Source organism: Hyperoodon ampullatus (assembly GCF_949752795.1).
Source record: "Hyperoodon ampullatus genome assembly, chromosome: 3".
Lineage (NCBI taxonomy): Eukaryota > Metazoa > Chordata > Mammalia > Artiodactyla > Ziphiidae > Hyperoodon > Hyperoodon ampullatus.
In genome coordinates this window covers 25051573-25078821 of record NC_136916.1, presented here as the reverse complement: position 1 = coordinate 25078821, position 27249 = coordinate 25051573, and the positions used below count along the sequence as shown (strand labels likewise).

The window sequence follows — 27249 nt, the reverse complement described above, 5'->3', positions numbered from 1 at the left end:
GGGGTACCGCCGGGTGGGCAACACTGGCCGCTCCGCGACCCTGGGCGGGCTGGGAGGGGGATGCTTGGACTGGGGGTGTGCCTGGGGTGGAGGTCGGGCTGGGGGGTGGTTTGGGGCACCCGCCCGATGGGGGACGCTGGGCGCTCCCCGCCTCTGGGCGGGCTGGGGTGAGGGGAAGGGGGAGGCCCGGGGTGGGGGGCGGGGCAGGCGGGAGCAGCTTGACGGCCGCCAGGGAGCGGGCGCCGTCCCAGCCGAGCCATGCGGTACGTGAGCGACGTGTGGCAGCCTCTGCGCAGACTGTTCCGTGGCGGTGTGGGCTTCAGCGAGCGCCGCCTCCTTCCAATCACGGCGCAGCCCAGCGTGAGGGATACACCTCTGCAGGGCAGGGCTGCGCTGCGCACCGAGGCATCGCGTTCCAAAGTCACATACATGCCATGCCCTGTGCAGGCGGCAGCCCCCGCTCAAAGCAGCCCAGATCTTCACGGGGCGGCCACCGACCTGACTACTCGACTGCCACATGTCGCCTGCTGATGCAAAGCTGCGGGGACCGGGGATGCAGAAGGCACACATACACCAAAAACTGGCGAGGAAGAGATGCAGTAGGGCTGCGCCGGTTAAATGGCACGAATTTTAGGGGTTTGCACAATCATGGTGACGCCTCCAATAGTTATTCCGGGGCTTGCAGCCAAGTAATGAATTGCAGGTCGGAATAGGATCTATTTTATTTACTCTTCTACTCGGAGAGATAAAGGTATATCGAAAATATTGTAAACGGTGACCGTGAAAACCAAGATGCCACGTTCCATTTTGGTCCAGCCTCCGGGTCTCTCCCACCCCCTCCTCGTGCCCGGCATTCCGGGACCCGGGGTTCCAGGTCTTGGGGGCTGGGTGTCGGGGGAGCAATGTTCAGCGCTAGTTGGGGTTTCTAAGGATTTCAGGAAATTGGGCGGGGTGAGGACGAAGGACCAGGGAAGCCCTCTCCCCGTGGGTGGCGGGGCCCCTGGCGGGTGACTCACAGGTATGTTTAGGGAGCAGCTCCGGCAAGGAGTGACCCACAGGCGCTCTCAGCATCCTCCCTCTGGCTTCCCTCTAGGGTAGCAGAGACAACACCCCCCACCACCCCCCGTCCTCTCTGACCTCTCTGCAACCTTTAACCCGAAACACGCGTCTTCACCTTGACTGTGCCTGACCCGGAGCGCGTGCTAAAAATGCAGAGTATGGGGGTCCCATTCCCAGAGAGACCGAGTCAGCAGGATGCATTAAGCACGCCAGGTGATTCGGCAGAGGGGGTCCGTGGACCACACTGGACGGTGCTGTTTCTTTCCTCCCAGCGCAGTTGAGGTGATTATTCTGGGAGGCTGTGCAGGTCGCTTTTAGGGGATGATAGGAGGGGGCTCACGGAGTAGCACTTTCAGCCAGGGCTGGTTTAGGGCGTTATCCGGGGAACCTCAGTAGCCGGGCGCGCCGATGTCGCCGGCCTGCAGGGGGCGCCAGCAGGCTGTCTCCTGGCTGGGCCACCCTCCTTCCACGTGAAAGGGGGATGGAACACGAGGAATGCGTCCCCGCCCCGGGGCTGACGTGTGCGTCTCTGCCGGCCCGGATTCTTAAAAGCCCGGGAGGAGCACTGGGCATCCCAGCAGAGCCAGAGAGGAAGCGAGTTGGTGTGGACCGCAGCGCACTCGAGCCGGCGCACGGGGACCGCGGCTGTCACGGCGCTCCGAGCATCCCGGGGCTTCCCGAGCGGAAGAGTCCAGCCTTGCAGGAGCTGCGGGTGCAGCCCCAGCCCTCCCGCCCCTCTCTGGGAGGCTCACGCCTCGGGCGAGCGTCCGTGATTTAGCACAAAGCACGTTTCCAAAAAGCCGCGCTCTCGCGCACGCACCCCCTCCCCCCTTTGTTTCGGGGGTCGCCAGACCGCTCTCCTCCCCAAGTCCGAATTCTTCAGAAGGGGCGGAGAGCCGCCGAGTCTCGGCTGAGAAGATGCCCCTGGAGCTGACTCAGAGCCGGGTGCAGAAGATCTGGATCCCGGTCGACCACCGCCCCTCGTTGCCCAGATGTGAGTGCATACGTGCGCGGGGCCGGGCTGCCGGGGAGGGCGCGCCGTGTGGACAGCGAGGCCATTGTGTGGCGGGCGCCGGCCGGGCGCTTTTGTGCCGGCTCCCCTCCTCCGGCGCGCTCGGGCGGGCCGGGCGCCGCCCTCCACGCCGTCCCCGAGGCCCGGCCCAGGCGCCCCCAGCTCCTCCCCGCCGGCCTCGGCGCGAGGCGGTGACGGCGCGGGCGCTGCGCCTACCCTGGCCGGCGTCGGGGGCGCTGTGGCCAGGCCCGCGGTCTCCGCGGAGCTCCACTCCGCTCGCGCCGGGAGCGCAGAGGGACCCGGAAACGGCGAGCGCACGGGACGGGAAGCGCGGAGCACGGCAGAAGGTCTCCGCTTCGGGGAGGCGTGGGAAGGGACGTCGGCGTGTCCCCCGGCCCGGCCCCCGCTCCCGGGCGCCCGCCGCGCCTCCTCGGGTCTCAGCCCCCTTTCTCTGTCCGTCGCTACCTCCCCTCCTCTCTCTCCCCCTCCTTCCCCCCTCCTTTTTACCTCTTTCCGTCTCGCCTTTCCCTCCTATATATTTATCTCTCAATCTCTGTATTTCCACCCCCTCTTACTCCATCTTTCTATATGTCTCTCTCTCTTTATATATCTCCTGTTTTTCTCCCCTTTCTATGAATTTCTAATCTCCTCTCTCTAGTTCTGGTTTTTACCTCTGTCTTCTCTCTCTTTACTGCTGTCTACCTCTCTCCTCTCTTCCTTTCCCCGCTTCCACCTCTAGCTCCTGTGCTGGGAACTACAAGAGAGCTGTCTGGAACCAAGCCTTTGTGCAGGTTCGGGGGGGGGGGGGGGTGTCTGCGGATGGGTGACTGCACAGTTGGCAGTGTTTCCCACGTGCGCGCGCGCACACACACACTCACTGAGCTCGGAGTTTGCTGGCAGTTCACTTCCTCGCCCTGTGCGTCGTGGCCCATAAATGCTTTGGGAAGGTTTACCTTGGGCTCTGTCCCCAGCCAGGGAGAGAGCACCTCTTAAAAGGGCGGTGCGGGTGGTTTGAAGGCGATACCCCTCCTCCAGGGAACCGGCCCAGGAGCCTGTCAGGTGGCCAGGCTGAGACAGCCGTGTTTTGCTCCAGGTCAGGTCAGGTTGCCTGAGACGTAAACGTGGGCTCCCAAGTGCAAACCCTCCAGGTGGCTTTTAGGCATCCACAGAGCCTGAGCACTAGGTGGCCTGCTGACCTTCTGTGCTGCCACGTTTCTCAGGGGATGGTCACCAAGGCCACGGTGACAGCTCCTCTCCCCAGGCTTTGCCCAGGTGTGAATCACCCCCCCAGCCCCCCACCAAACTCGGACCTGCCCCAGGAGGTTGGGAGAGCTGCCCCTGGGGTGCTCCTAGGTCGTCCTGTTGATGGGGACCTGGCCAGGTGCTCCCCACACTGGGGGCGGGGGGGCTCCTCCACCAGCTTGCCCCCTCTGGTTCAGCGGGCTACAGAAGCCTGAAGGACAGCTAGGCTACTTTACAAGGTAGCCGAGGGCTGGGGGCCTTGCAGATGTCTTGTTCCACCGGCCTTTCAGGTATGCTCTTACATAGCTCGCTGAACAGGCTGACCACGGTCCGGTTGTATTTCTGTAAAACCTACTGGTAGTGGGGAATGCCCCGCCTGAAATCCTGAGGGAGATGGCAAGATGCAGAAACAGCCCCAGCCTTTTTGACTTTTGAGTAAAAGATATTTACGGAGTGCTCGGTAAACTGTAATGGGTCATACAAATATGGGTTGGTTCTCTAAACGCCTGTATGTATGCGCATACAAATGCACATACATATTTAGTTGTTCTCTGGGGTTCACGGTCGGGTGAGAACTGGGAGGTCCAGCCGGTGCCGGGGTGCTGAGATTGGCTGGCATCCGCTCAGCCGCGTGATTGTGAGAGACACAAGTATGCAGCCATGCTTTTCCTCCAGGCTCCAGAGACCCATCCATTAGAATCTATCAGTCTGCACGTCTCACACGCAGATGAGAGATTTGCCTGAAAATCCCTGTCGGAACAATTCACGGCTTGAGGTGGGGGGGGCTTGCTAAAGCTGATGGATTAAGTCTCCTGTCCCCGCCCACTCCTGGAATCCCTGCGTGTGGCTGTGGGGTTATGTTTTTTTCTTATGAAAATATCTGTACCCTGGATATTTACTGCTTACATGCCATTATTTTAAGTAGCAGTGTCTGTCTCCGTTTATATAGTCACATTTGTCTCTCATCCAATAGCGAAGAGAGGGTATCCCTTCTTGGCGTCTTTCCAGATTCCCTGCCCCTCCCCCCTTCTTTCATGGCATTCGGAACATTGGGTGGATTTTCTCCCTTCTGAACCTGTTCCCGTCTTTCTAAGTGCTGTCCTAGTTGGGGCTCTACAGCAGCCTCCTCTGAGATGTGAAAACTACAAGAGGGCAGCGGAAACACTACTGCCGATGTATAAAGAACAGTCAAAGAAGCACAGTACGAAGCCCCAGATTGATTCGTTTGGTGGTATTTCCACCTCTGAAACACATCGGTTAGGGGCCCCGTTGCTACACCTTCATGGTGGTAAATGCTTCTTACAAAACCTGCAGCTTCCTTCGAGTGCAGACGGTAACTCAGGGAGACTTACTGACTTGGTGAATCAGCTAAATGGACAAAGAAGTAAATTCTCGACTGGCAAGAGCTGGCGATCCTTTCTGTTTGTCATCACAGAAAGCTGAGAGTTCTGTGTACAGGTCTGGACTTACTTATCGTTTCCCCACTCAGAATCCAGTTTCCTCATCTCTGTAAAGTAGGTTGTGTACTGTCTGCTGAGAGGAGGTTTCATCTCAGCAGGGGCTTAGCTCCACTGATGGTTTTCCAACTTAAAGAGGGAAGGAAGGGAAGGAAACCTTCCAGAGAAATCCTGACCTTATCCTTGGGTGGCCACTATAATTTATAGAGGGGATTCTTGGCCCTGACTTCACATTAAAATCATTTGGGGGAGACTTTGGGGAAAAAATCCATGCTGGTACCCCACACCAAGTTAGAATTGCTGCAGGTGGGGCCCGGGCATCCTGGTTTTAAAAAGCTTCTTAGGTTCAGCCACTGGTTGAGAACCACTGATTGAGGAAGGAGGGACTGAAGGATTGCGGGTGAGAAAGTCCGAGGTGAGCTGGAGCTGGTCTGTCCCTCACCGCCTGTGCAGGGGGACCTCCTTCACTTGTGGGTCCTAGTTCCCTCGTGTCTGGGATGATGAAGCCTTAATGGCTGATGGAGGCCAACGTAGCAAGTATCTTACACATATTATCTTGTGATTAATCCTCCCGAGAACCTTTATGAAGCATCCCTGCATTTCACAGAAAGGGAAAACCGAGACCCTGAGAGATCAAGTAACTTGTCCACGGCCCGAGGAAGTGCCAGGGCCCGTCACCCTCTCAGCCACCATGCTCTTGTGTGGTCAACTGATTCACTAAAATGCCCATCCCTCGCTCTCTGCCAGAGAGCGTGTCGGGTTGGGAGGGCCGTTTGTTGCACAAAGGTTAGGCGCGAGTTAAAATGTGTGTGCAAAGCAATGAATGAGTTTGGCATCCACCACATAGTCCAGAAGAGCTTTGAAAAGAGATTTTGCTGAGCTGGGGTCTCCCTACCCCGCAGAGCTGCACCTGCCTGGGGTGAGCTCACTTAGATGTTTTGTTTTGTTTTTTTGAAGTTTTTTTTTTTGATGTGGACCATTTTTAAAGTCTTTACTGAATTTGTTGCAATATTGCTTCTGATTTATGTTTTGGTTTTTTGGCCGTGAGTCATGTGGGATCTTAGCTTCCTGACCAGGGATCAAACCCACAGGCCCTGCATCAGAAGGCGAAGTCTCAACAACTGAACCGCCAGGGAAGTCCCTAGATATGTATTCTTAACACGGACCAAGCAGACTCTCTGGGCTGGTGTGATCTCAGGAGAGGGTTTGTGTCCAGCGGAGCACAGTCCAGGGCCAATCACATGGACCCATTCCCCAGAGAGCCCTTCTTGGGCAGTGGCATCACCGCAGGGTCACAGCAGGGCTTCCTGTGCAGCATGTGGTTTGCCCTTGCCTGGCAGCGGCAGGGGAGCAGGTTGCCATGGTTACTGTAGACACCCGCCCGTGGAACTTCCATGGGGCTATCCTGAGCACTGGCCCTGTCTACAGCTACAGCTTGGCCGTCAGTCTTCCATTAGTTCCCCTGAAACTCGGCACTGAAACATGACTTACCTACTCGTCGGGGAAGAGCACAAGTGATGTGGCATCTTTCTGAGGTTAACATTTTGGTGTGCCTCTGAGTAGAAGAAAGCTTGCAGGAGGTATGGGAGCAGCGGCAAAGTGTCTTCCATTGGTTTCTTTTATTTCCTGAGCCTGCGTTGTGGTGTCCGTACCGTGGGCCAGGACAGCTGTCCTGCCTGCTTGAGGCAGTGGGTTACTTTGATCAGAGAGGTTAGCAGCTCAGTCAGGGAACAGGGCTGGAATTGGAACCTGCGAATGCAGCCTCTGTCCAGGGGCTTCAGACGATTGCTTCTTTACCCCTCTAACCTCTGTGTATCCCCTTACACACAAGTACTTTTTGGAAAATCTTGTGAAAATCCCTGTGCTGTTGGGGAGGAAAACAAAAAGGCAGAGCTCCAGGGAGGGAGGTATGAGAGGTGGGAGGGTTAAAAAGGTCTGCAGAGAAGAAGAAACAGAGTCAGAGGGGAACTGAAGCAGAGGCAGGTGATTATAGGACCATGAAAGCACTTGAGATGTGTTGTGAGTTTTTAAAAAAAGGGGGCAGGGATGAAGAAGAGTAAAACCCGAAGGTTTAGCCACAAGGTTTTGTGGTTTCCCTTCTCTCTTGGGGACCCCTGGGCAGGGGGGCAGCTGCAGGCACCTTTGGCCATCCCTCTGGCAGCTCTCTGAATCTCATGCAAGAAGCCAAAGGAAGAGAGGAATCATTTCTGCTTCGCCAAAGGAGGGATGGTTTGTTTGGGTTTGAGATCCAGCTTGAATTTTTGGCTTCAGATATGTACTCTGCCATGTCTTTATGGTTTTTTTTTTTTTTCCTCCCGAAGTGTCTACTGCCAGAGGAGATTTGCGCATACGATTAGTGGATATAGAAGTAATGCCCGATTTGATAAATCAGTCAGCCTCTGTCTCTGTTTCCTTGGCATGAGTCCAACAAAAGTATTCCATGTATGTGCACAGCTGAGAGTGTGTGTGTGTGCGCGCACGCGCGCATGTCTGTCTCTGTGTGTGGATGCTCTTGAGAGCAGTGGCATGTGGGGACATCAGATAAGACCAGGGGAAAACCGGTGGCTTGGGGGAAGGGTGAGCAGAATGAGTATCGTTTCCAGGCGCAAGCGAGGACACTTTCACTTTCTCATGTGTCACCTGCAGTTGCCGGAGTGACACATGGCCGACTGGTGCTTCTTCGCCCCACTCGTGTGCTCACGCAGGGCAGGGAAATGGCCTCTGTTTTCTAGGAACCTGTTTGTTCCCGGCCGATGGCTGCTGGGGAATCCCAGCCAAGGGTTTCTGTGGCTCCCTAGTGTCTCCTGGCCTCCCGATGGCCTTTTTCCTCCTCCTCCTTGCTCCGCATGGAGAAGGTCACCGATGGTCTAGAAACATGAAAGGAGACACAGCCCCTGTGTGCGGTGCTTGCTGCCTCTGTGGCCCCAGCCTGCAGGTCCAGGAGCAGACCCTGGATCAGCATGGCCGGTGTTTGGACACGTGACCTCAGTTTGGCCCCCAGGCCCAGCATCATGGGGCTGTGTTGGGGTGTCCAGCTTAAGAGGAGGCATCTCCTCAAGCCTGTGCTGTCAGTGGCCTGGCGGCCCTCCCTGCCTCCCATCTGCTGGTCAGGGAGCGGGCAGGCGGCTGGTCTCTGGCTCCCATGGGCAGCCCCAGGCTCGAGAGCAGTCTCGTCACCAAGATGCCGGAGAATCTGAGGGGCAAGACGCCAGCCAAGGAAACACTGCACCCGAAATGTCCAGAACAGGGTTCTTTGGGCTGCTTTCTTCAAACCCAGTGAAAACCTCTCTCCCTGCTGTTTTGTTGAGATTCTGAGGAACATGGGACAGTGGTTCAGCAGCAAAGTCAGGAGGGGATTTTGCAAATGCCCTTTGACTTTCAGCAAAGTCAGGCAAGACCCTCTGGGTTTCCGGGGGCCCTGCCGGGGCCCATGTGACCTGGTGGAAGGGGGTAGCAGGAAAGGGCAGGAGAGTCTCAGGAACAGATAAATTTGTGGGAGTCAGCCTCCCGGGTCCCAGACCTACTTCCATTTGATAAACTCTTACTTGTGAAAATTGCCTTTTAAAAATTACTTATTTTAGGAAGGCCATGCAGACTTCGTGCATGGCGGTGCGGAAATTGACAATAGGCTTCTGTCATTTGGCCACCGCTGGGGCCCCGCCCCCCAGGGCTCCTACTTGCCGCCTCCATTTACATGTTATGTTGCATCTGAAGCAACCTCTCCTACTGATAACCTCCTCATCACTGGTGAGCCTTACACCCCCAGGGGTGCTTTCTGCTCTGGGGTTAGTAATTGGTTCCTGGCTGGGTTTTGGGCCCTCAGGTGTCAGGCTGGGAACTTGGGGTCCCTGCCGTGTGGACCTCAAAGCAAGAGGGAGCTGTGTGACCAAGGGTTCTGGCCACCAGGGGCCCAGTCCCGCTGGATGGTAAAATGTAGGGGCTTCGAGGTGGGAATGAAAGCCGTGTTTCCGTGGAATTCTTTCTTTTCTTTTCTTTTTTTTTGCCACACCGTGCGGCTTGCAGGATCTTAGCTCCCTGACCAGGGATCGAACCCATGCCCCCTGCGTTGGGAGCACGGAGTCTTAACTGCTGGACTGCCAGGGAAGTCCCCCGTGGAATTCTTTAAAGCCTGTTGTGGGCCCTGCTGGCTCCTTTATTCATGGCCCTTTCTGTGTTGCTCTCCCCAGCCTGTGGGCCGAAGCTCACCAACTCCCCAACGGTGATTGTCATGGTGGGCCTCCCAGCCCGGGGGAAGACGTACATCTCCAAGAAGCTGACCCGCTACCTCAACTGGATTGGCGTCCCCACGAAAGGTGAGCCTGCGCCCCCCAGGCCGGGGCTGTCAGGCTGAGGGCACCCTCCCGCTTGCCATGACCGCCCCCCCAAAAAAAGAATGGCCTTTCCCTCTCCAGCTGCTGGGACTCTCTTTGCAGGGCCATCTAACAGGGTGCTGTCCCTGTAGTCGAGGGACACACTTTCCTTTCCGGCTGTGCCACCCTCCACCCTGTATGCACACCCTGCTGTGTATGGGAGGGGGAGGGTCTCTTTCACTGGCTGCTGTCTGGTTCCCACTGCCCTGCATCCTGCCCAGCTCAGCCCTCACCTCCTCCAAGAAGCCTTCTCTGACCACCGCAGTCTGTGTGGATCTTTTCCTTTAAGTTCCCCAAGCCCTTAGTTGAGACACTCCTCCACTGACCGTCATAAAGTGCTATGTACTACTGATTATATTTTTGCGAATCTTCGCCTGGTCTTCCCACCTACACGGGGGTGTTGAGCACGGGGACTAATTTTTCACATTTGCTGCCCACCCTGCCCTGTGCCCAGCACAGTACTTCCTACACTAAGCACTGGCTCAGCACCCACTGCCCACCCTGGGTGCGGGCTGCTGATCTGCAGAATGGCTGCTATGGCCCCGGCCATGCGTATGAGCCTTCACTCTCCCCACCCCCAGTGCGTTGGCGGACATCATGGCCCCGATTTTCACTAGGCCTGTGGCTGCCACCTGCCCTCAGGCTCAGGCTCCAGCCCCGGCCTGGAGAGGCCGGCCTGCAGGCTGGGCCATGGGAGGCAACCCCGGAGAAACAAGGTCCTGGGTTTGGGGGAGCTGGGCAGCCTTCTAGGCCAAGTGATGCTGGCACAGGACGCAGAGCCCACTGTCTGGTTTCCGGGTCTTATCGGGATCTTATTCAAGTCGTGTGCTGGCTTGCTTTTCTTTTCTGGAAAGAGCGATCCTGACCATGGGAGGCCCTTCTGGTGGTCAGCGTGGTCACCTAAGGGGCCTTTCTTTTCCATCCAGTGTTCAACGTAGGTGAGTACCGCCGGGAGGCCGTGAAGCAGTACAGCTCCTACAACTTCTTCCGCCCTGACAACGAGGAGGCCATGAAAGTCCGCAAGTGAGGCCCGGGCTGCGGTGGGCAGAGGGGGACGGGTGATCTGTAGCGCCAGGTTGGGTGAGAGAGAGGCAGCTCGTCCCCCTGCTTGTGTATCAGCCTGAGCCTCTCGGCCTCTGAGCCTCACTGATCCCGCTGACCGACGACAACAGCTCATTAGGAGTGAGCTAAATCATTTTCCTGGAAAATCATCTGTTTACGTTAGATAAGGATTTTCTTTTCACCTCAAAGCGACCAGGGAACTGAAGTATGACAGCTGCACTTTAGAATCACTTGGGAGCTGGGCACAGCCCTGCTCAGATGGGTACAGTGGGCATTTGTGGGCAGGACCTGGGCACCTGTGTTTTGAAAGCTCCCAGGGGAATTTCCCTGTGCAGCCGGCACGAGGCCGAGTCCCAAGTGCTGCAGCCATGTGTGCGGGGCTCCCATCGGGGGCCTCGGGCCTGATGGTCCCACCTGCCTGAGCAGTTTAGCAGTAGAATCACAGGTCACCCTGCTCGTTGGGGTGAATTGGGGGTGCCTGCGCGTCCTCCTGCGATGGCCCGGCTCTGACGCGCCCATGCTCTTTCTGTGTGTTGCAGGCAGTGTGCGCTGGCTGCCTTGAGAGATGTCAAGAGTTACCTGACGAAGGAAGGGGGCCAGATTGCAGTAAGCCTGGAGTATAAGCCCTGTCTCCGATCCCAGCGGGATGGTGCCCTGGGGGGCAGGGAATGTAGACAGAGCTGTGTGGGGACACCTCCAGTGGGGACGGGTGTCTGGCCTGAGCTGTGGGGGACAGGTGTCTGGCCTGAGCTGTGAGGGAAGCAGGGGGCAATGGCAGCACAGGGACTCTGGAGGAAGGTGATCGTCGGGCGGACTCGGGGGCACAGGCAGCTGGACCTGGGGCGGCTGCAGCCGAGGGAGCCAGTGTCCCTTCCCTGTGCTCCCTCTCCTGCGTATGGCTGTTGTTCCTTTGCTTTAAGTTCTATTCCCATCCCTCCCCTTCCATCCTTGAGTGCAGGAGGCAGTGGGGGGCCTGGGAGGGTGAGGAAGTGCCAGGCCTGACCTCTGGTGGTTTGGTAAACACTGTTCAACTCAAACTGGGCTCTCTTCACTGCCCTTCTTTCTCCCTGCCAGGTGTTCGATGCCACCAATACTACTAGAGAGAGGAGACACATGATCCTTCATTTTGCCAAAGAAAATGATTTCAAGGTGAGCCTGATTTCTCGTCTTGCCTCGGAGCGCTCAGGAGCAAGGGAAGCCCCGCAGGGATTGGCTGGTTCCTGTGCCTGGAGCACCGGTGCTCCATGCTCGGGCCTTCCCCTCCCGCTGCCTGGGTTTTGCTGCCTACAGATTGGGTCTGACTGGTGGGGGCTCTTAGGGGTTACAGTGACTCGGGAGGGGGAGGGGGAGCACCCCTCTATTGGGGGCGGGTGCAGAGAACTCAGGACTGAGTGGCTGGTTCCTTTTTCTGTATTTGGGGATTTATGAGTGGGGTCCTTTCTGCTCCAGTGTGGTAGTGCCATCACAGTGATACCGAAGTTGGCCCTTTGTGTTACCACATTTGTTGTTTCTTAGCGTTTCTGTCTTGCTTCGTCCCAGGTGTTTTTCATTGAGTCTGTGTGTGATGATCCTACAGTTGTGGCCTCCAACATCATGGTAAGACCCTTTGTAGTGTGCTAATCTGAGAAAAGTGAGGGACTGGGTTGGCCCAGAGAAGCCACCCTGAGAAGGAGCTGGCTCTCCCAGCTGGTTGTTGATTTTGTGTGAGGAGGGATTGGGGGGTCAGAAGTACAGAGCGGTATTTAACTTAAAAGCACATTCTGTGACTTGGACAGGCTTTATCAAGGTCCTTTCAGATGGTTGGCAGAAAGCTGTCTTTGTGGGACATAAGAGAGAAATTGGGGAATCTTGAACAGTTTCTGTTGGTGGCAGGAGCTTGGCAGTTGAGGGGTGATGGGGCTGCTTAGGGCAAAGAGCAGCTCACCCCTCCAGACGGGAAAGGAAGTAGCAGGCTGGTCTCTTTTGCTGTAAAGGCCCCTGGTAGGTAAGAATGGTTGTGTATTGACAAAAGCACATAGGACTCAGCAGACAGAAGGCAGAATTCCCAAATTTGGGAAGAATGTGGGTGGTTAAACTATCTTCCTGCGCCTCTCCCTGTACCAAGGGGAAGTTGCCCGGGTAAATTGAGGGTAATTGGCAGTTTAATTTGATTAATTCTTAAATTTTATTTGTTAGCAGTAGCTCATAAACAGAAACGGTTACTATGAAGACTTCACTACAGTTCCCTTTCTTATATCGTAGATAATTTCTTCTCCAGCTTAAATACATCAGAGTAAGACATTACCTGTAAAGAAAAGCTGGTCCGACACTTCTACAGGGAACGCTAGAGTTCGGCCACATACAAGTGCGCATCCTTTAAAGGGATGCTGGGAGTTGGTTAGCTTTTGGTGTTGGGCCTTTTCTCCAAGGCAGTGGGAATATTTACATGCATTTCTCAGAAATGAGTTCATATTTCAGGAAGAGCTATTGAAATGGTAGAAAATCAGTCTAGATTGGTTTCAGTGGCCCCAAAGGAAGAGGCTCAGAGTAGGAGGAAACAGAAGTTGCCATGCTCTAAACAAAGGGTTTTGCTGTATTTCTTTCATTTGGTTCTACCATTTCCATTTGGTAGGGAAGCAGAGTGCAGCCGCAGAATCGTTTTTCCCCAGTGAGCCGTCTACACTCGCTTTGGCCAGAAACTCTTGTCTCATCCTCTGTGAATCCGTGGATCTGTTTGCCCCGACCCTCTCCGTGTTCAGAGATCTCTTTCTCTGATGAAGCCTCAAAGCAACTTTGCAGTTTTTAGGCCTTTCTGTTGTGCTTTTTAGGCAAAGGCTGTGCTGGAGAAAGGGGTTTGTGAACTGAGATTTTTTTTTTAATTGTGCTAAAATATACATAATATAAAAGGTACCATTTTGACCGTTTTTAAGTGTTCAGCTCTGTGACACTCAGCACATTCACATTGTTGGGAAGCCATCCCCACCATCCACCTCCAGACCTTTTTCATCTTCCCGGACTGTAACCGTGCACCCATGAAACTCCCCACTGAACTCAGATTTTGCAGCGTGCCTGCTTCTCTTTTATGGTTGTGGTCATTGTTGAGGACGACAAGAGCACATGCATTAACAAATCCTGGGTTTCCCTGAAATCTGCCAGGTTGCTCAGGCCTATTGTTCAGCTATAGGGGATGGCAGGCCCGAGGGGCATTCCTTCTCCGTCTCTGTCCCATGAGAGCAAGCCTTGGGCAGGAGGACTGGACACGCAGTCCAGGTGGAGAAGCATCCATTGGGGTCCAGTGACAAGTGCGTGCTGCCCCCACCTCTGGGCAGTGGAGGAGGAATCCTGCCTGGCACGTGGGACCAGGGCATCGCCAGCACCTCCCGGTGCACTTTTGCTTACGGACAACCTCTGCTTGGTGGGGTGAACGCTGCAGGTGCTTATGGGGAGCTCAGCGGAATTGACGGCTGGGTTGTCTGCTGGTGACCTGGCTACTGGATTGATCCCGAATTGGGGCCCATTCAGAGGGGTTCATTAGAATCCGCGTGGATTTCCTGTGTTCGCCCTTCCAGGCTGAGAGGCTCTGTCTGCTCTGGGTGCTCTCCCCGTGGAAGCATGGGGGTATGACTCAGCGTCCAGCCGTATCTCTTTTTTTTTTTCTCTTAAAACGCTGGGTAGGGTCATCATCATTCTGAGCCCGTCTGTGCTTTTCCCCGTTTGCGAGCCCCAAATCCTGCTTCATTCTAAGCAGAAAGCCCTCCAGCGTGATTTATCAGCTGCCTCTTTGTGGTGTTACAGGAAGTGAAAATCTCTAGCCCAGATTACAAAGACTGCAACTCAGCAGAAGCTATGGACGATTTCATGAAGAGAATTAATTGCTATGAAGCCAGCTACCAGCCCCTCGACCCCGATAAATGTGACAGGTAATTCCTAAGACGTGACTGTCTGAGCCACCTACTTTAGGGCTTTGAATATTATTCTTGATGTTCCCACGAAGCATTTGCTCCTGGATACTTTTATAAACTCTCTTTTTAAGTATCTTAAAAAAAAACTCTTGGGCTTCCCTGGTGGTGCAGTGGTTGAGAGTACGCCTGCCGATGCAGGGGACACGGGTTCGTGCCCCGGTCTGGGAAGATCCCACATGCCACGGCGCGGCTAGGCCCGTGAGCCATGGCCGCTGAGCCTGCGCGTCCGGAGCCTGTGCTCCGCAACGGGAGAGGCCACAACAGTGAGAGGCCCACATACCGCAAAAAAAAAAAAAAAAAAAAAAAAAAAAACTCTTGATGACATATTTGGTGTTTTAGACATTGTGTACAAGTGTGGAAAGTGAATATTTGAGCCCCATCTTGCTCCTGTCCTTTGATATTTCCCTTGCTTTCTTTTCCATCCTCTTGCTTTTCTTTCCCTGTGCTCTGGGAGGCCAGCCAGCCTCTCCAGCACTCACTCCTCTGTGGGAATTACAGACTCGGACCCCCTGACTCTCAGAGAAGAGAGGTTCCGTCTGTGTCCCCAGGAGCTGACACTGCAGATTGGTTGGGGCTGAGTCTCGGCAGTGGGGCTGGGGCGGGGTCAGGGCTTTGCCCCGGCTGTGCTGTCCAGTGTTCTGACGTGCTGGTCGCCCTCCTGTGCAGGGACCTGTCCCTGATCAAGGTGATCGACGTGGGCCGGCGGTTCCTGGTGAACAGGGTCCAGGACCACATCCAGAGCCGCATCGTGTACTACCTGATGAACATCCACGTGCAGCCCCGCACCATCTACCTGTGCCGGCACGGGGAGAGCGAGCACAACCTCCAGGGCAAGATCGGAGGGGACTCAGGCCTGTCCAGCAGGGGCAGGAAGGTAGGCGGAGTGCGGGGGTGGGGCAGGAAACCGAGGGGTGGGGCTGTGCGTCCCTGTGTGCGTCTGTGTGTGTGTGTCCCTGTGTCTGTGTGTCCTTGTGTGTACATGTATGTCTGTGTGTGTTCCTCTGGGTATGTATATGCACGTAGGTCTGTGTGTGTACGTATATGTGTCTGAAGAGGGTGGAGGGTATCTTGAGCCTGTGGGGAGGGGTGTGTGTGTGTGTGTGTGTGCCCGAGGGGACGGGGTACGTGTGCAGTGGCTGCTCCCAGGCCGCCCTCACCAGCAGTGAGGACAGTGTGGCCGACCCCGATGTGCACAGGGACCGGCCCTGCACTGTTTCTCTGGGAGGGAGGGGCGGAGCTGGTGGTCCAGCGTGAGCCCCTCATCCCGTCTGCCGTCCCACCCCGCCTCCCCCCAGTTCGCCAATGCCCTGAGCAAGTTTGTGGAGGAGCAGAACCTGAAGGACCTCAAGGTGTGGACCAGCCAGCTGAAGAGCACCATCCAGACGGCGGAGGCCCTGCAGCTCCCCTACGAGCAGTGGAAGGCGCTCAACGAGATTGATGCCGTGAGTCCGGGGAATCCTGAGCGCTTCCCACCTGCAGGGGCTGCGCTGGCCAGGTCGGGGTGGCCGTGGCCGTATTCCCTTGAGTGACCTCTGGGTGTTCCCGCCAGGGCGTCTGTGAGGAGATGACCTACGAGGAGATCAAAGACACCTACCCCGAGGAGTACGCACTGCGCGAGCAGGACAAGTACTACTACCGCTACCCCACCGGGGAGGTGCGTGCCGCCTGCTCCCTCTGCGTCTCTGGCTCGGGCCTGTGTGTGCTGGGCAAGTGATGGGCAGGTGGCCGGGGTGCTGTGGGCAAGGAGCTGAGCTGGTCCTTCTGAGGCTACTGTGTGTGGCGAGGCTGGGGAGGGGGGCTGCTAGGGACCCGGAGGGACCCGTTACTGGTGACTCCGGGGAGGAAGGGCCCCTGCGTCCACCCCGCTACCCTGTGCCGATGCTCGTCCTGGCCCGTCTGCCTTTGAATCAAGTTTCCCGAGTTGGACCTTGTAAACAGCTCCAAGAGAAGCACAATTGTGTTTCCCACAAGCAGCAGGGACAGATGTGTTTCTCTAATGACGTACATGACAATTCAGGAAAGAAAAACAGTCCTGGATGGTGATTCACTGGGCACAAGGGCCCCCTTGACTGTGGGCGACATGGCAGACACGTCAGCAAGTCACTTGTACTGACTCCATCGATGCCGGTGGAGGGACCTTTAGGCCGTGTAGCCCCCTCGGGCTGAGCGAGCAGCTGCCTGCAGCACTGAATGGAGAGTCCAGCTGTAGGCGGTGCTCTGGGGTCTCTGCAGGCTCGGCCCGGTGACACCCAGTGGGGGTGCTTCCCATCTGTGGTGCTTCCTTCCGCTCAGCGTGTCAGTTCCCTGGAGGCCAGGACGCTGTCCCTGGTCCCTCCCAGGCCCTTGTTCCCTGGGACCTGCTTAGTGAGAGAGGGGACTGGGGGTGGAGGGAACCTCGGTGGTCTTAAAGGTACAGGCCTACCCTTTCTTTTTCAGTTTTCTTTTATTGAGATAAAATTCACATCATATAAAAGTCACCATTTTAACCAAAGTGTACAGGTCAGTGGTTTTTCTTAGATTTCACAATATTGTACAGCTATCACCACTAATTCTAGAACATTCCATCGCTCCATAAACAAACCACAGCCTTTTAGCGGTCAGTCCCAGTTCCTCCTCCCCCGCCCCCGACAACTGTGAGTCTGTGTTCTGTCTCTGGAGTTCCCTGTTCTGGACGTTTCACGTCAGTGGAATCATACACCCTGTGGTCTTTCACTCTGTATAACGTGTGCAGGGCTGTTCTGCGCTGTAGTGTGTGCCAGGGCCCCGTTCCCTCACTTTCCCGGTGGGGGGGTGAGGGTCAGGAAGGAGCAGTGAGAGGGAGAGGGCAGTTGGGGTGGGTCCCCCAGTGCCCGGGAGGGATGCAGCACACTGAGGTGTGGGGGGAGGAGGTTGATGGAGGATCCGTCATGCGGTCTCTGGTTTATAAGTGGGAGAGGCGTGGCCACGGATGCCGGGCTTCTGCTCCAACTCGGTGGCCCGTCCCTCTGCCTTGCAGTCCTACCAGGACCTGGTCCAGCGCCTGGAGCCGGTGATCATGGAGCTGGAGCGGCAGGAGAACGTGCTGGTCATCTGCCACCAGGCCGTCCTGCGCTGCCTCCTGGCCTACTTCCTGGACAAGAGCGCAGGTGCCTGGTCCTCCGATGCATCCTCTCCCGGGAGGTCAGGGGGTAGGGAGCCAGTCACAGCCCCCCCAAAGGAGAGAGGGAAAGGAAACTGGCCTTAGAGCTGGGGTAGCCTGCTGACAGGGGTGAGGAAAGGCTGCGTCCCCTCCCCCTCCCCCCACCTAGGGCTTCCTTGCAGCCCCTGGAAGACACTCGAGCAGTTTGATGCTGGGTGGGCTTAATGGCTTCGAGAACCAGCCTCCCGGAAGCCCTGTGTCCCGACGTCTCGGGCTGTGGGTCAGGTGGGGAAGAGGCAGCCCACCTCTAAGGAGTTAACAGCCCAGAAAACTCTGATGTTACTCTTAACACTTAAATGTGGATCCTGACACCTGAGTTGTTTGGGAAATGGACTCTTTTACTCCAGCGCATTGTGTGAGGGTTTGGGTTTGCTTCGGTTCTGTTCTTTGTAGGGCCGCCTGCCTCGAGCACAGCAGGCCAGCGGCCGGGTTGCGGGGTGGGGCGGTGGGTGGGGTGACACCCTGCCCAGTGAGGCCTCTGCAGGTGGTCCCCACGTGGCAGAAGCTCTCCCTGGGGCCTGGGAATGTCCCCCCTCAAGTCTCCAGTCTCACCGTAACCCTCCTCTCTTTCTCAGAGGAGATGCCCTACCTGAAATGCCCCCTTCATGCTGTCTTGAAGCTGACGCCTGTCGCTTACGGTGAGTGTGGTGACGCAGCCCCTCCGAGACCGGTCTCCCTGGTGGGGTGGCGGTGAGGCTGTGAGCGCGGGGCCCCTCTAACCGGTAGCCGACCTCTTCTCTGCCCTCGTCCAGGCTGCCGAGTAGAATCCATCTACCTGAACGTGGAGTCCGTGAGCACTCATCGGGAGAGGTCAGAGGTGAGTGCGAGCTCGCTGCCGCACACACACCCCCGCCCCCCCGTCCTCCTTCTGGGAAGGATGCTGCCAAGCGGCGGCACCAGTGGGCGCCAGCACTTGGGACGCCCCCCCACCCCCACCCCGGCGGCTTGTTTGTAAAGGCTGGCTGTGTCCGTCGGTGCGCTCTGTCTTGTTTGGAACAGGGGCCCTCGTGACGGCCCTCCCTGTCCTCGGCATCCGCGTGCTCCTGCCTGCCCGTCTGGTGGCTTCTCGGCATCGTCTTCCTTTTCTCTCTTGCCATGCTGCTTCCCCCACCACTTGACCCGAGAAGTGAGTGTTGAGGAGGAAGACATTCTTGCTCTTTGAAACGTAACCGTAGCCCAGTTACTGTCACCTTTTCCTCCGGGGCAGCTAAACGATTGCAGGGTCCAGAGTCACGGGACCCACACATCCGCTCAGTCATCTGCATGCACTCAGGTCCCAGATTCCCACGAAGACGATAAGAGTGAAGAAGGGGTGGGACTGGGAAACACAGCTGTGACTCGGGGGTTAGCCACGGGAGCAGCGGCGGGTGGAATGATCTTCCAGGAGACCCCAATGCCTGGCCGCAGCAGACCCTCCCTCTAGGGTGGGGTCTGGAATTCGGTGGTCAGCCTGGCTGGGCCTCCCAAGGGCAGCGCAGGGTTCTGCCCAGGCGTACATTGTGAAAGAAAGTTTGAATTTACTCTATACCGACCGTCAAACTCCAGCTCTCTGCCAGCATCAGTCTGACCCTTTCTTTTACACTGAGTGTGATGTTCTTGTCCCTGTTCCCAAGGAGCTTGGCCAGAAGATTTTGGCATTAAAATCCCAGCTCCCATGGCAGTTGCCTGGCTGGTCGACCGAAGCGAAGGCGGACGGCTTCCCTTGGCTGTGACGGCACCTCCTGAGCCAGGGTGTCAGGATGCGCGTTTGCCCTCCTTCCAGGAGTAGCAGCCTCCCCGCTGGACTGCCAGCAGCCGGGTTCTTGGGGTTGGGCCCGAACTGGGCTCTGGTGGCCCCTGAACACTTCACCGTTCAGAGCAGGGCAGGGGCTTAATGGAGACAGACCCCAGCTCAGGCTCCTGGGCCACGAGCTACAGAGTGACAGGCCCTGGGGGACTTCAGAGGTCCCCATTCCACTGGAGTTGTCACTTTGTCGGAAGGCTGGTGTTCGGCCCTCGCTGGCGGTTTCCTGCGTCTTTGGTCTCCTGGCTGGGGGAGGCTTGAGTTTCCTGTCCTAAGCTGGGTGTTCTCGCTGGGAACAGGAGCTGTGAAGATCCTGGCTTGAGGTCAGTGGGAGGGGGTCCAGCACCACATCTGCTCTCCCCCGCCCCTCCTGCTGCCCACCGCGGTCGCCCGAGCCTCACGCCCAGGACCCCTGCCTCTGTGTTTTTGGAGGCTGGCAGCAAGGTCCTTCTGATCTCTTCCCTGCTGTAACTGCATCACTGTCTGTGCAGAACCGTCCTGCTCGTCCTCCCTCGCCTGCTTTGCGAACATCGTGTCTGTCTGAGTGGGTGTCTTGGAATGATCGGGCAGGGGGTTCGGGAGGAGAGATCATCCTTGGTCTTGCCGAGCGCTAGACACGGGACGAGCCAGCAGCCCCTCGGTCCAGGGCCGTTCACCGTGGTCGGGCTCGTGGTCTCAGTGAAATCCAGAAGCAGAGAAACGTGTTTGGTTTGGTTTTGGATTTTTTTGTTTTGGCTTATTGACTTCCCCTTCCTCGTAACTGTCGCCTTCTCTCTTTTGTCTTTGTCTCGCTTAGGATGCAAAGAAGGGACCTAACCCGCTCATGAGACGCAATAGTGTCACCCCACTAGCCAGCCCCGAGCCCACCAAAAAGCCTCGCATCAACAGCTTTGAGGAGCATGTGGCCTCTACCTCCGCTGCCCTGCCTACCTGCCTGCCCCCGGAGGTGCCCACGCAGCTGCCCGGACAAGTGCGTTGACCCCCTTCTCCTTCCTGAGTCGAGTCTCGTGCAGGGTGGGGAGAACGTGCCTGCTGGGGAGAAGCGTGCCTGGCGGGGCGGCGGCGGCCTCAGACCCAGGCCCGCTTGGGGGTGTGCGGGGAGAGGACACGGATGCCGCTCTGAGTGTGGGACCCCCGGATCCGTCCTTGAGACCTTGGCTGTGCGTGCACACGCCTGTTCTGGAGAGGTGGTCTTCCCCGGGCAGAGCCAGGCAGAGCAAAGAAATGGCCGAGTGTCTGCGATCCATTCACATTGGTGAACAGTTTCTTCTCAAAGTTGAAGGCAACCCCCAGTTCAGGAGTCTCCATCCAGCTCTGGGCTGTTGGCTTCTGTGTGTCCCGGGGACGTCTTTTCTGTCCCCATGCTGAGTATTCTTCCTGACTTGCTCCCTTTCCATCGTTCCCCGTTAGAGCAAAGCTCTTGTCAGATGGGGCCCTGCGAGCGTGTATGGAGCCAGCATGGCTGGGCTGGAACCCGGGCCGGAGGACCTGGAATTAGCCACTTTCTCCTATAACATAGTAAAAAACCCCAAAGCAGAAAACCAATTAGATTTCATACGTTATTTCATTTGCTGTGATGGGGAAAGGCTAAAAGATACTGGCTACTGGGCATTAAGATTTTTTTTTCAGAAAACCACTCTTTTCCTCAACAACACCCGAGAATCCTGGCCAGGATGTGAGATGTAGAAATCCCTGGGCACAAATTTGGGTCCCACCCAGTGGTCTCCCCAACCTCCAACCCGCTATGCCTGGCCTCTGACAGAAATCACAGGCTCAGGTTCGAATTGGATTTGTTAATGAGCTGGGTGCTGAAGGCCCACAAGCTCTTTCTGCGTTTCCCCCAAAACGCATTTAAACCGTGTGTTGTCTGAAAATGTGGTGGGGGGTGTTGTGCAGCCCCAACAGGCCATCGTACCTCTTCAGGCCTCAGTTTTCGCATCTGTGGAATGGGGGAGCAGCAGCTACTGCCAAGGGCTGGGTGATCGTGCTGAGACTCTGACATGGTGGTGTCTGCTCCTGGCGCCGGCTCTGGGGTTTTATTGTCAGGTTCTGTCACCTCCCCGGCCTTCAGTCTCCCTGTTTTTTAAGGTGAGGGAGGTAGACTGGCTGGGAGGTGTCTAATTAGTGCTCCTTTCAGGTCTAACGTCAGAGGTGCTTTTTATGAAAACTGAGAACTGAAGTGGTGTGTCAGTGATATCCTGCATTGGTGTAAACGGTGGGGTCATAGTTGGAAGGTTAGAGGCCGCAGTCACAGACACCGTGGGGACCGGCCAGGCGGGGGTTGGGCGGTGTGCAGGGCCACTGGCTGGACATGGCCGGGAGGGTCCAGGGCTCTGTCCCCGCGGAGGCTGCCTGGTCCCCGATGACCTGGGCCCTCACCCTGTCCCTCAACTGACTCTCTCTCCCACCCTTTCTCTCTGCAGCCTTTGCTAGGGAAAGCCTGTTTGTAAGTATTTTTCTCTGAATACTTTTGCTTTTTGCATCTCTTTCTCCTTGCTTGCCAGTTTGGCCTCCTACCTGTTAAAGTGTTGAGGGTAATGCCAGTTTCTGTGAAATCTGAAGGAGGAAGATGGGACGGGAGGAAGAATAAGGGATTCATGGATTTTCAGAAAAGGATACAGGAAGTCGGCGGGTTTTGGGTGCATCCTCCTGCTGCTGCGGCCACCGCGGGGCCGGGGCGATTGTTAGTATTTGCAGTGCTTGATGGCTGGATGTCTATCTGCTTTTTCCCTCTTAGAGTCAGGTTTTGGCGGGAGCTGGGTTTGTGCCTGCTGATGTTGTCTTTTAAGTTCTGGGCCTCTCCCGGGAGAGCCCTGTCATTTTGAAAGGAAAGTTTACCCAGAGCCTAACCTGCAAAACAAAGAGTGGAGGACCCAAGCCTCTCTCTCCTGTCCTGGCAAGGCCCCCCACCTTCAGGGCCTCCGGGACCCCCAGGCTCTGGAGAGGTCTGTTTGGGAGCCATCATTCTGCATCGGGTTGTCCTGTATCACAACCTGCTCGACGTTCACGGTCACGTTCAGGATGGGGTGCAGCTTTTTCTCTGCAGAGAGTTCAGTGTTAGCAGCTGCTGGATAATCCAGCGCTTCCTCTGTTCCGGTGGCCCCCAGCCCCAGAAGGAACTGAGGCCTTTATATTGCAGGGTTTTAATAGGAGACACCCTGAAATATCATCCCAACGCCACGAGCCACACCCACCCCACGTCCCTTTCTCTGGTTAGGCTACCTGGACTAATTCACGCAGAAACGTGGCTTGTTCTTGGAAAATAGGAGCTTTTGGGCATCATGCTTGGACTAGGTGGTACCATTTGTTGAGAAATATATTTCATCACTTTACGGCTTGTACACATCCCGAGTCTTTGGTCCTTAAAATAACCCCAGGAGGTCGCAAGGCAGTTCCTGTCCCTGTTGCTCAGATGAGGGTGAGTCTCGCCCACGGTCACCCAGCTGCTTTCGTAGCAGAACCAGCCCTTGAATGGGTCTCCCAGTCCCAAAGCCTGGCTGTTTTCTCTCTGCCGGTTTCCAGAACAGCCAGGGTCCCGTTCACCTGCCTATCCTGGGCACCTGACATTTGCAGCCTGTGGGGCGTGGCCCCGAGCTGTTCAATTTCCTTTCTCTTTCTTGCAGCCTCTCCCCTGCAGCTGCTTCCCGTGGCTGAGACGTGTTTATTTAATGGTGGGCCTGCCCGTTGAGTTCAGTCTTTAAGAGTAACAGTCCCACGTCCGTTACCCCCTTGATGCCAGGTGTTGCACCCAGGATGCCCTGGGATCAAGAGTCCTCCTTGTGTGAAAACTAGCCTTTGGGTTTGGAACCTTATGGTTTTGCATCTGTGTGTATCCTGTTCCTTCTGACCCATGGCCTGATGCTGCCAGGAGAGAAGTCTTCTTGCTGGGAGGGGTCCATTCAGGCACATCCCCCAACCCTCTAAGGTTGAACTTGTCCATCTCTAAGGCTAATAATGCCTGTAGCCAAAATCCCTTCAGTTCAGCAAAAATGTGTTCTCTGGACCCATCACACCTGCATCCACTCAGGTGTCCCAGCATCCAGGTGTTTTGATGATGAGAATATGGATGTAGCACTTAGCAAGATACCTGACATGTGGTCAGTGCCTGGTGCACAGTAGCTGTTCCCGAGGGAGATGTGATGCCCTGTGCTTTGGTGGTTACATCCAGGGCTCTCTGGTCTGTGTTCCCTCCTCTACAGGCCAGGGGGATTTCTCCTCATGGGCAGCAGGAGCGCCTAGGGACTAGGGAGTGGGGTGCCCCTGGGGTCTTAGTGTTGTAGCCTGAGGATGCCGGTGATGCTGGTGCTCTGGTAAAACAGGCACGACAGCCAGGTGGGACTCAGCGCCCGCCCTGCAGTCCACTCTCCAGGGGCTGCACTAGGGCTCAGGACCAACGGACCATCTGGCCCTCATGATGCATCCTTGACTTTTAAGTTTCAAATGCACGCTAAGAAGAGAATCCTACTAAAGATGTTCTGTTTTGTTTTTCTTTCCCAACATGTTTCTTCCTTCCCCCCCACTATGCTTGAAAGACGAACTGTCTGTCATATTTTCTCAAAGTTTTCTCCTTACTAACCTTGGAAAGGTAAATGGCTCCGTGCATGCCCTCCTGTCCCCTCCACATCTCTCTGGGTCATGGCATCTCAGCCCTTGGGGCGTCTCAGTCTGCGTGAAGACTGGCCATTGTGAAGTCTGTGACTCATACACCCTGTGCCCCAGAACTTGTGTGTTTTTAAAGAGCAGCCCCATTGTCTTGAGATCCCCCATGTGTCCAGAGCCAGGGGCACCATGAGCGAATGACGTGGCCTGTTCCTGTGGTCCCCCGTGTCATCGTTGCATTGCCATCATTTGTGGGTGCTCCAGCCTTGGGCATGAGGTGTCCCAGGGTGGGTGGGAGCCAGCACCTCCATCTCTGACCCCACGGGTTGACTGGGTCCTCTCTGGCTGCAAGGCTGGGGACCTCCCCAGGAGACACCCCGCTCACAGGGGCTGTCTGATGCACTCGTGGTCGGAGGGTCGGTCACCTGGGCTCCTGAGTCCAGCTGAGAGCGGGCTCAGATCAGGCACTGGCTTCCGTGCTGCCAGCCCTGCGATGGTCCTCTGTAGAGATTCTCCACCTCAGCCCCCTGGTTCACGCAGGAGGGGAGTGAGCCTTGGTGATGCTTACATTTCTGTCTGCCTGGGTTCCACTCTTCCTGCCGCCCCTTTGAGACAGTCTTGGTGGAGACACTCAGGATGCAAGAGAACACTTTTAAAGATTCTGCTTCCCTTTCCCGCAGGGTGAGTTAGGGAGGGTAGGTCAAGAGACTGCTGCTGTGTGGTGGCAGCCATCATCTGTTCCCAGCTGATTGAAAAATATTTTTTAAGGGGTTTTTGGTACTGGTCAGCATCTTTGGGGTGGGGCTTCTGGGTAGGATTGCTTTTATTAGAACGGGGTGAGAGCTTTACTGACACATGCCTTCTCTGCTCAGCTCCCTTGCTTGAGTTCCGGCATCCGAGCTGTGTTCCTGGCATCCAGGTCCCTAGGGCTGTGGTATACCCTGCTGGGAGGAGAGTCCTGATGCTTCTCCAGATTTAAGCCCCCCACCCCTTCCTCTGCCTGACAGCGAAGCCAGCATGAGTTTCCCGGGTTGGGGCAAGGGTAGCCTTGGGCTCTAAAGGGCCGTGAGCCGGGGGGCGGGGGGTGGCCTAGGTGCTGGCACCCAGTGCTCCCCAGGACAGCTCTGACCCACAGGAGCTGCCTGCCCTCCCCTCCCTGCCTCCCTGCCTCCCTGCCTCCCCTCCCCTCCCTGCCTCCCTGCCTCCCTGTCCTTCAGGCAGATGTCAGGGGCCCTCCCGGCCCTTCTCCCGTGGGACCCCCGGGCTTAGCCTCCACCACGTTCCTGGGCCACTGTTTGGTGATGATGCTCTTCAGGGCCGTGGTCTTTGTTGGGGAGAGGGAGGCACGTCTTAACTGCATGGCTTTCGTCTTTGCTTTAGAACCCTAGTCAACAGGAATGGTAACCGGCTTCCGCGTCTTTTCTCCCGAAAGCAGAACATGAAAGGCTCCCCGAGCGGCGCGGAGGCCTCCAGGACGCACTGACGCAGCCCCGCCGGCGCCCCGCCCTTTCGCTCCCGCAGCTTTGCTCCCGCCTTTCTGTCTGCCCAAGGCCAGCGATCCCAAGGACATCTCCCGGAGGGCGGCGTGGAGGAGGGGCTGCTGCTCCAGGAGGACCGGGCCGCCGCCTGCCTGTGCTCCCCTGGCCTTCGGGCCACACGCCCCGCGGACCCCTTGAGGCCCGGGAAGGACGATGTGCAGTGGAGGCGGGACGGCGGCGCCTCCCCGTGGGCTTGTTCATCTCATTTCTGGACCTTCCCTGCTGGCGAGATGACACTGCCCGGAGTCCTAACCTTAAAGGGGGCCTGGATCTCAGCTGCTGAAGGTTAAGGGACACTGAAGACTTTCAGAAGGCTCTTGGTGCCTCTCGGCCTGGACGTTGCCTCCTCGGCCCGTTCTAGGTTGGGGTCGGCCGAGAGAGCCCGGAGCTGGACCTGCTGGTCAGCCAGGCAGCGACCCTCCGCGTGTCGCTCACCCTCCCGGGTGTGTGTCCTGTCTCTGAAGATGGTGTGGGACCGTCTAGTTGCGGAGGTAGGAGGAAATACGTTGCAGAAAGAGCACCGGGGCCTCGCCTCCCAGGGAAGGCTCCCGCCTGGATTCGAGGCACCTGGGACACGGCTTTCCCGGGGCTGCTGGCTCGTGCACTTTTTTTGTGGCAGAGAGTGTGACCTGAAAGTCACACCTTCAGGAACTTAGATGTTTGCATTTTGCGCCCTGGGGGTTGGATCTCTGAAAGGATGTGGGAGTTGGGCAGCCTGTGGGGAGGGGAGGGACCCCTCACCCCTTAAAACGGCTGGGGAACGAGGGTCTGGCCGCCTCCTTTGGGGCCTTCATCACTTCCTGTGTTTCCCGGGTGGGGACAGTGGCCCAAGCCAGGCCCCGCTCGCGGCCACTTCCTCCGAGAGCCTGGCTGTCCGCTGTCTCCTGGCAGGATTCAGCTCGGTTCCCTACGCTTGTGTCACGCGTCTGCTGTGTGCCCAGCATGGAGCTGGGTGCCTTGGGCGATTCTGGAGGAGAGAATGTCCTCGTTTGCCTTCATGGCCCCTGTGGCATTTTGGGGGCGTGGTTCAAGGCAGGGCTTGTGGACACGTGGTTCTAAACACCTGTAGTTTCCGCCTGCGGGTTTTCCTCTGAGGCCTCCGAGGACTGGGGGAGGGGCGGTGTCGAGGCCCAGGAGGATGGATTTGGACTCAGCAGTAGAGTTTGTCCAAATGACCCTTATCAGGATTTCTGAAAGCCGGTGCCAAAGGTCACCTTCCCTTCCTGCCTTCTGCTTTGGGGTCCCACATCCTTACCCCTCTTAGCTTGTGCAGTAGTCACTGGGGGTAGAGGCAGGGGCGTCTAGACAGCTGGAGCTGGGAGTGGGGAGAGGAGCTGTTTTGGGGGTTTTGTTTGAGAGGAGCTTGTAGAAGAATGCATGTTCCTCTGGTTGGGAGAAATGGGAACACGATTCGGACACCCTACAACCAGGTTTGTGGGTTTCACACAAAACCATTCAAATCCTCCCTTCCCTTAACGGGCCATCTTCCCAAGACGATGTCTCTCTGTACATTCCCGTGCAAGACTGGTTACTTTCTCACTTTCCCGCTGTCTTGTCAGACTGTGTGTGTGTGTGTGTGTGTGTGTGTGTGTGTGTGTGTGTGTGTGTGTGTGTGTGTGTGTGTTTTAGACGGAGGGCCCTGCAGCTCTGCTCTTGAGAATGGCTCTCTTATGTCCACCTTTTGACTCCTTCTCTGGTTGTCGGAGCTGACCCTGAATTTTGACTCTCATGGCTGCCCGAAATCAGTGCATCCACAAAGGATGCACTTGGCCTAACCCGGGACCTTGGTTTTCAGGAGCCTCAGTGGGGAGATAGAACATCAATACGGGCGTGGAGGGGAGATGGGGAGAGAGCGGAGGCTGGGAGACTGGAGACCAGGGGCCTGACATCTGAGGAGGGAAGCGGTGGACAAGGGTGTGTCTGAGCCACGGTCTCAGGGCTTCTGCAACGCCGACCATTGACTCTCCCTCCCTCACCCCCCGAAAAACATCTGGGACCAATATTTTTA

The 27249-nt window shown here is 56.7% G+C and overlaps 1 protein-coding gene across 5 annotated transcripts; it reads left to right on the top strand.

The window, feature by feature from the left end:
* Window positions 1-1977: 1977 nt before the first annotated feature.
* On the top strand, window positions 1978-25186 carry PFKFB3 (6-phosphofructo-2-kinase/fructose-2,6-biphosphatase 3; the record flags this gene model as incomplete). 5 transcript variants are annotated; one of them, XM_079700911.1, is made up of 16 exons in its annotated part: window positions 1978-2053; window positions 8958-9083; window positions 10067-10163; window positions 10742-10808; window positions 11277-11351; window positions 11742-11798; window positions 13977-14101; window positions 14810-15017; window positions 15439-15585; window positions 15693-15797; window positions 17139-17268; window positions 17897-17959; window positions 18074-18138; window positions 19901-20074; window positions 21528-21550; window positions 23637-23679. In XM_079700911.1, 16 exons carry the CDS (start codon window positions 1978-1980, stop codon window positions 23677-23679), a joined length of 1581 nt encoding a protein of 526 aa, XP_079557037.1. The 5 variants fall into 5 exon arrangements, with proteins under 5 accessions (XP_079557037.1, XP_079557039.1, XP_079557038.1 ...); XM_079700913.1 differs by lacking the exons at window positions 21528-21550; window positions 23637-23679 and adding an exon at window positions 25139-25186; XM_079700912.1 differs by lacking the exons at window positions 21528-21550; window positions 23637-23679 and adding an exon at window positions 25136-25186.
* Between the last annotated feature and the right edge of the window lie 2063 nt (window positions 25187-27249).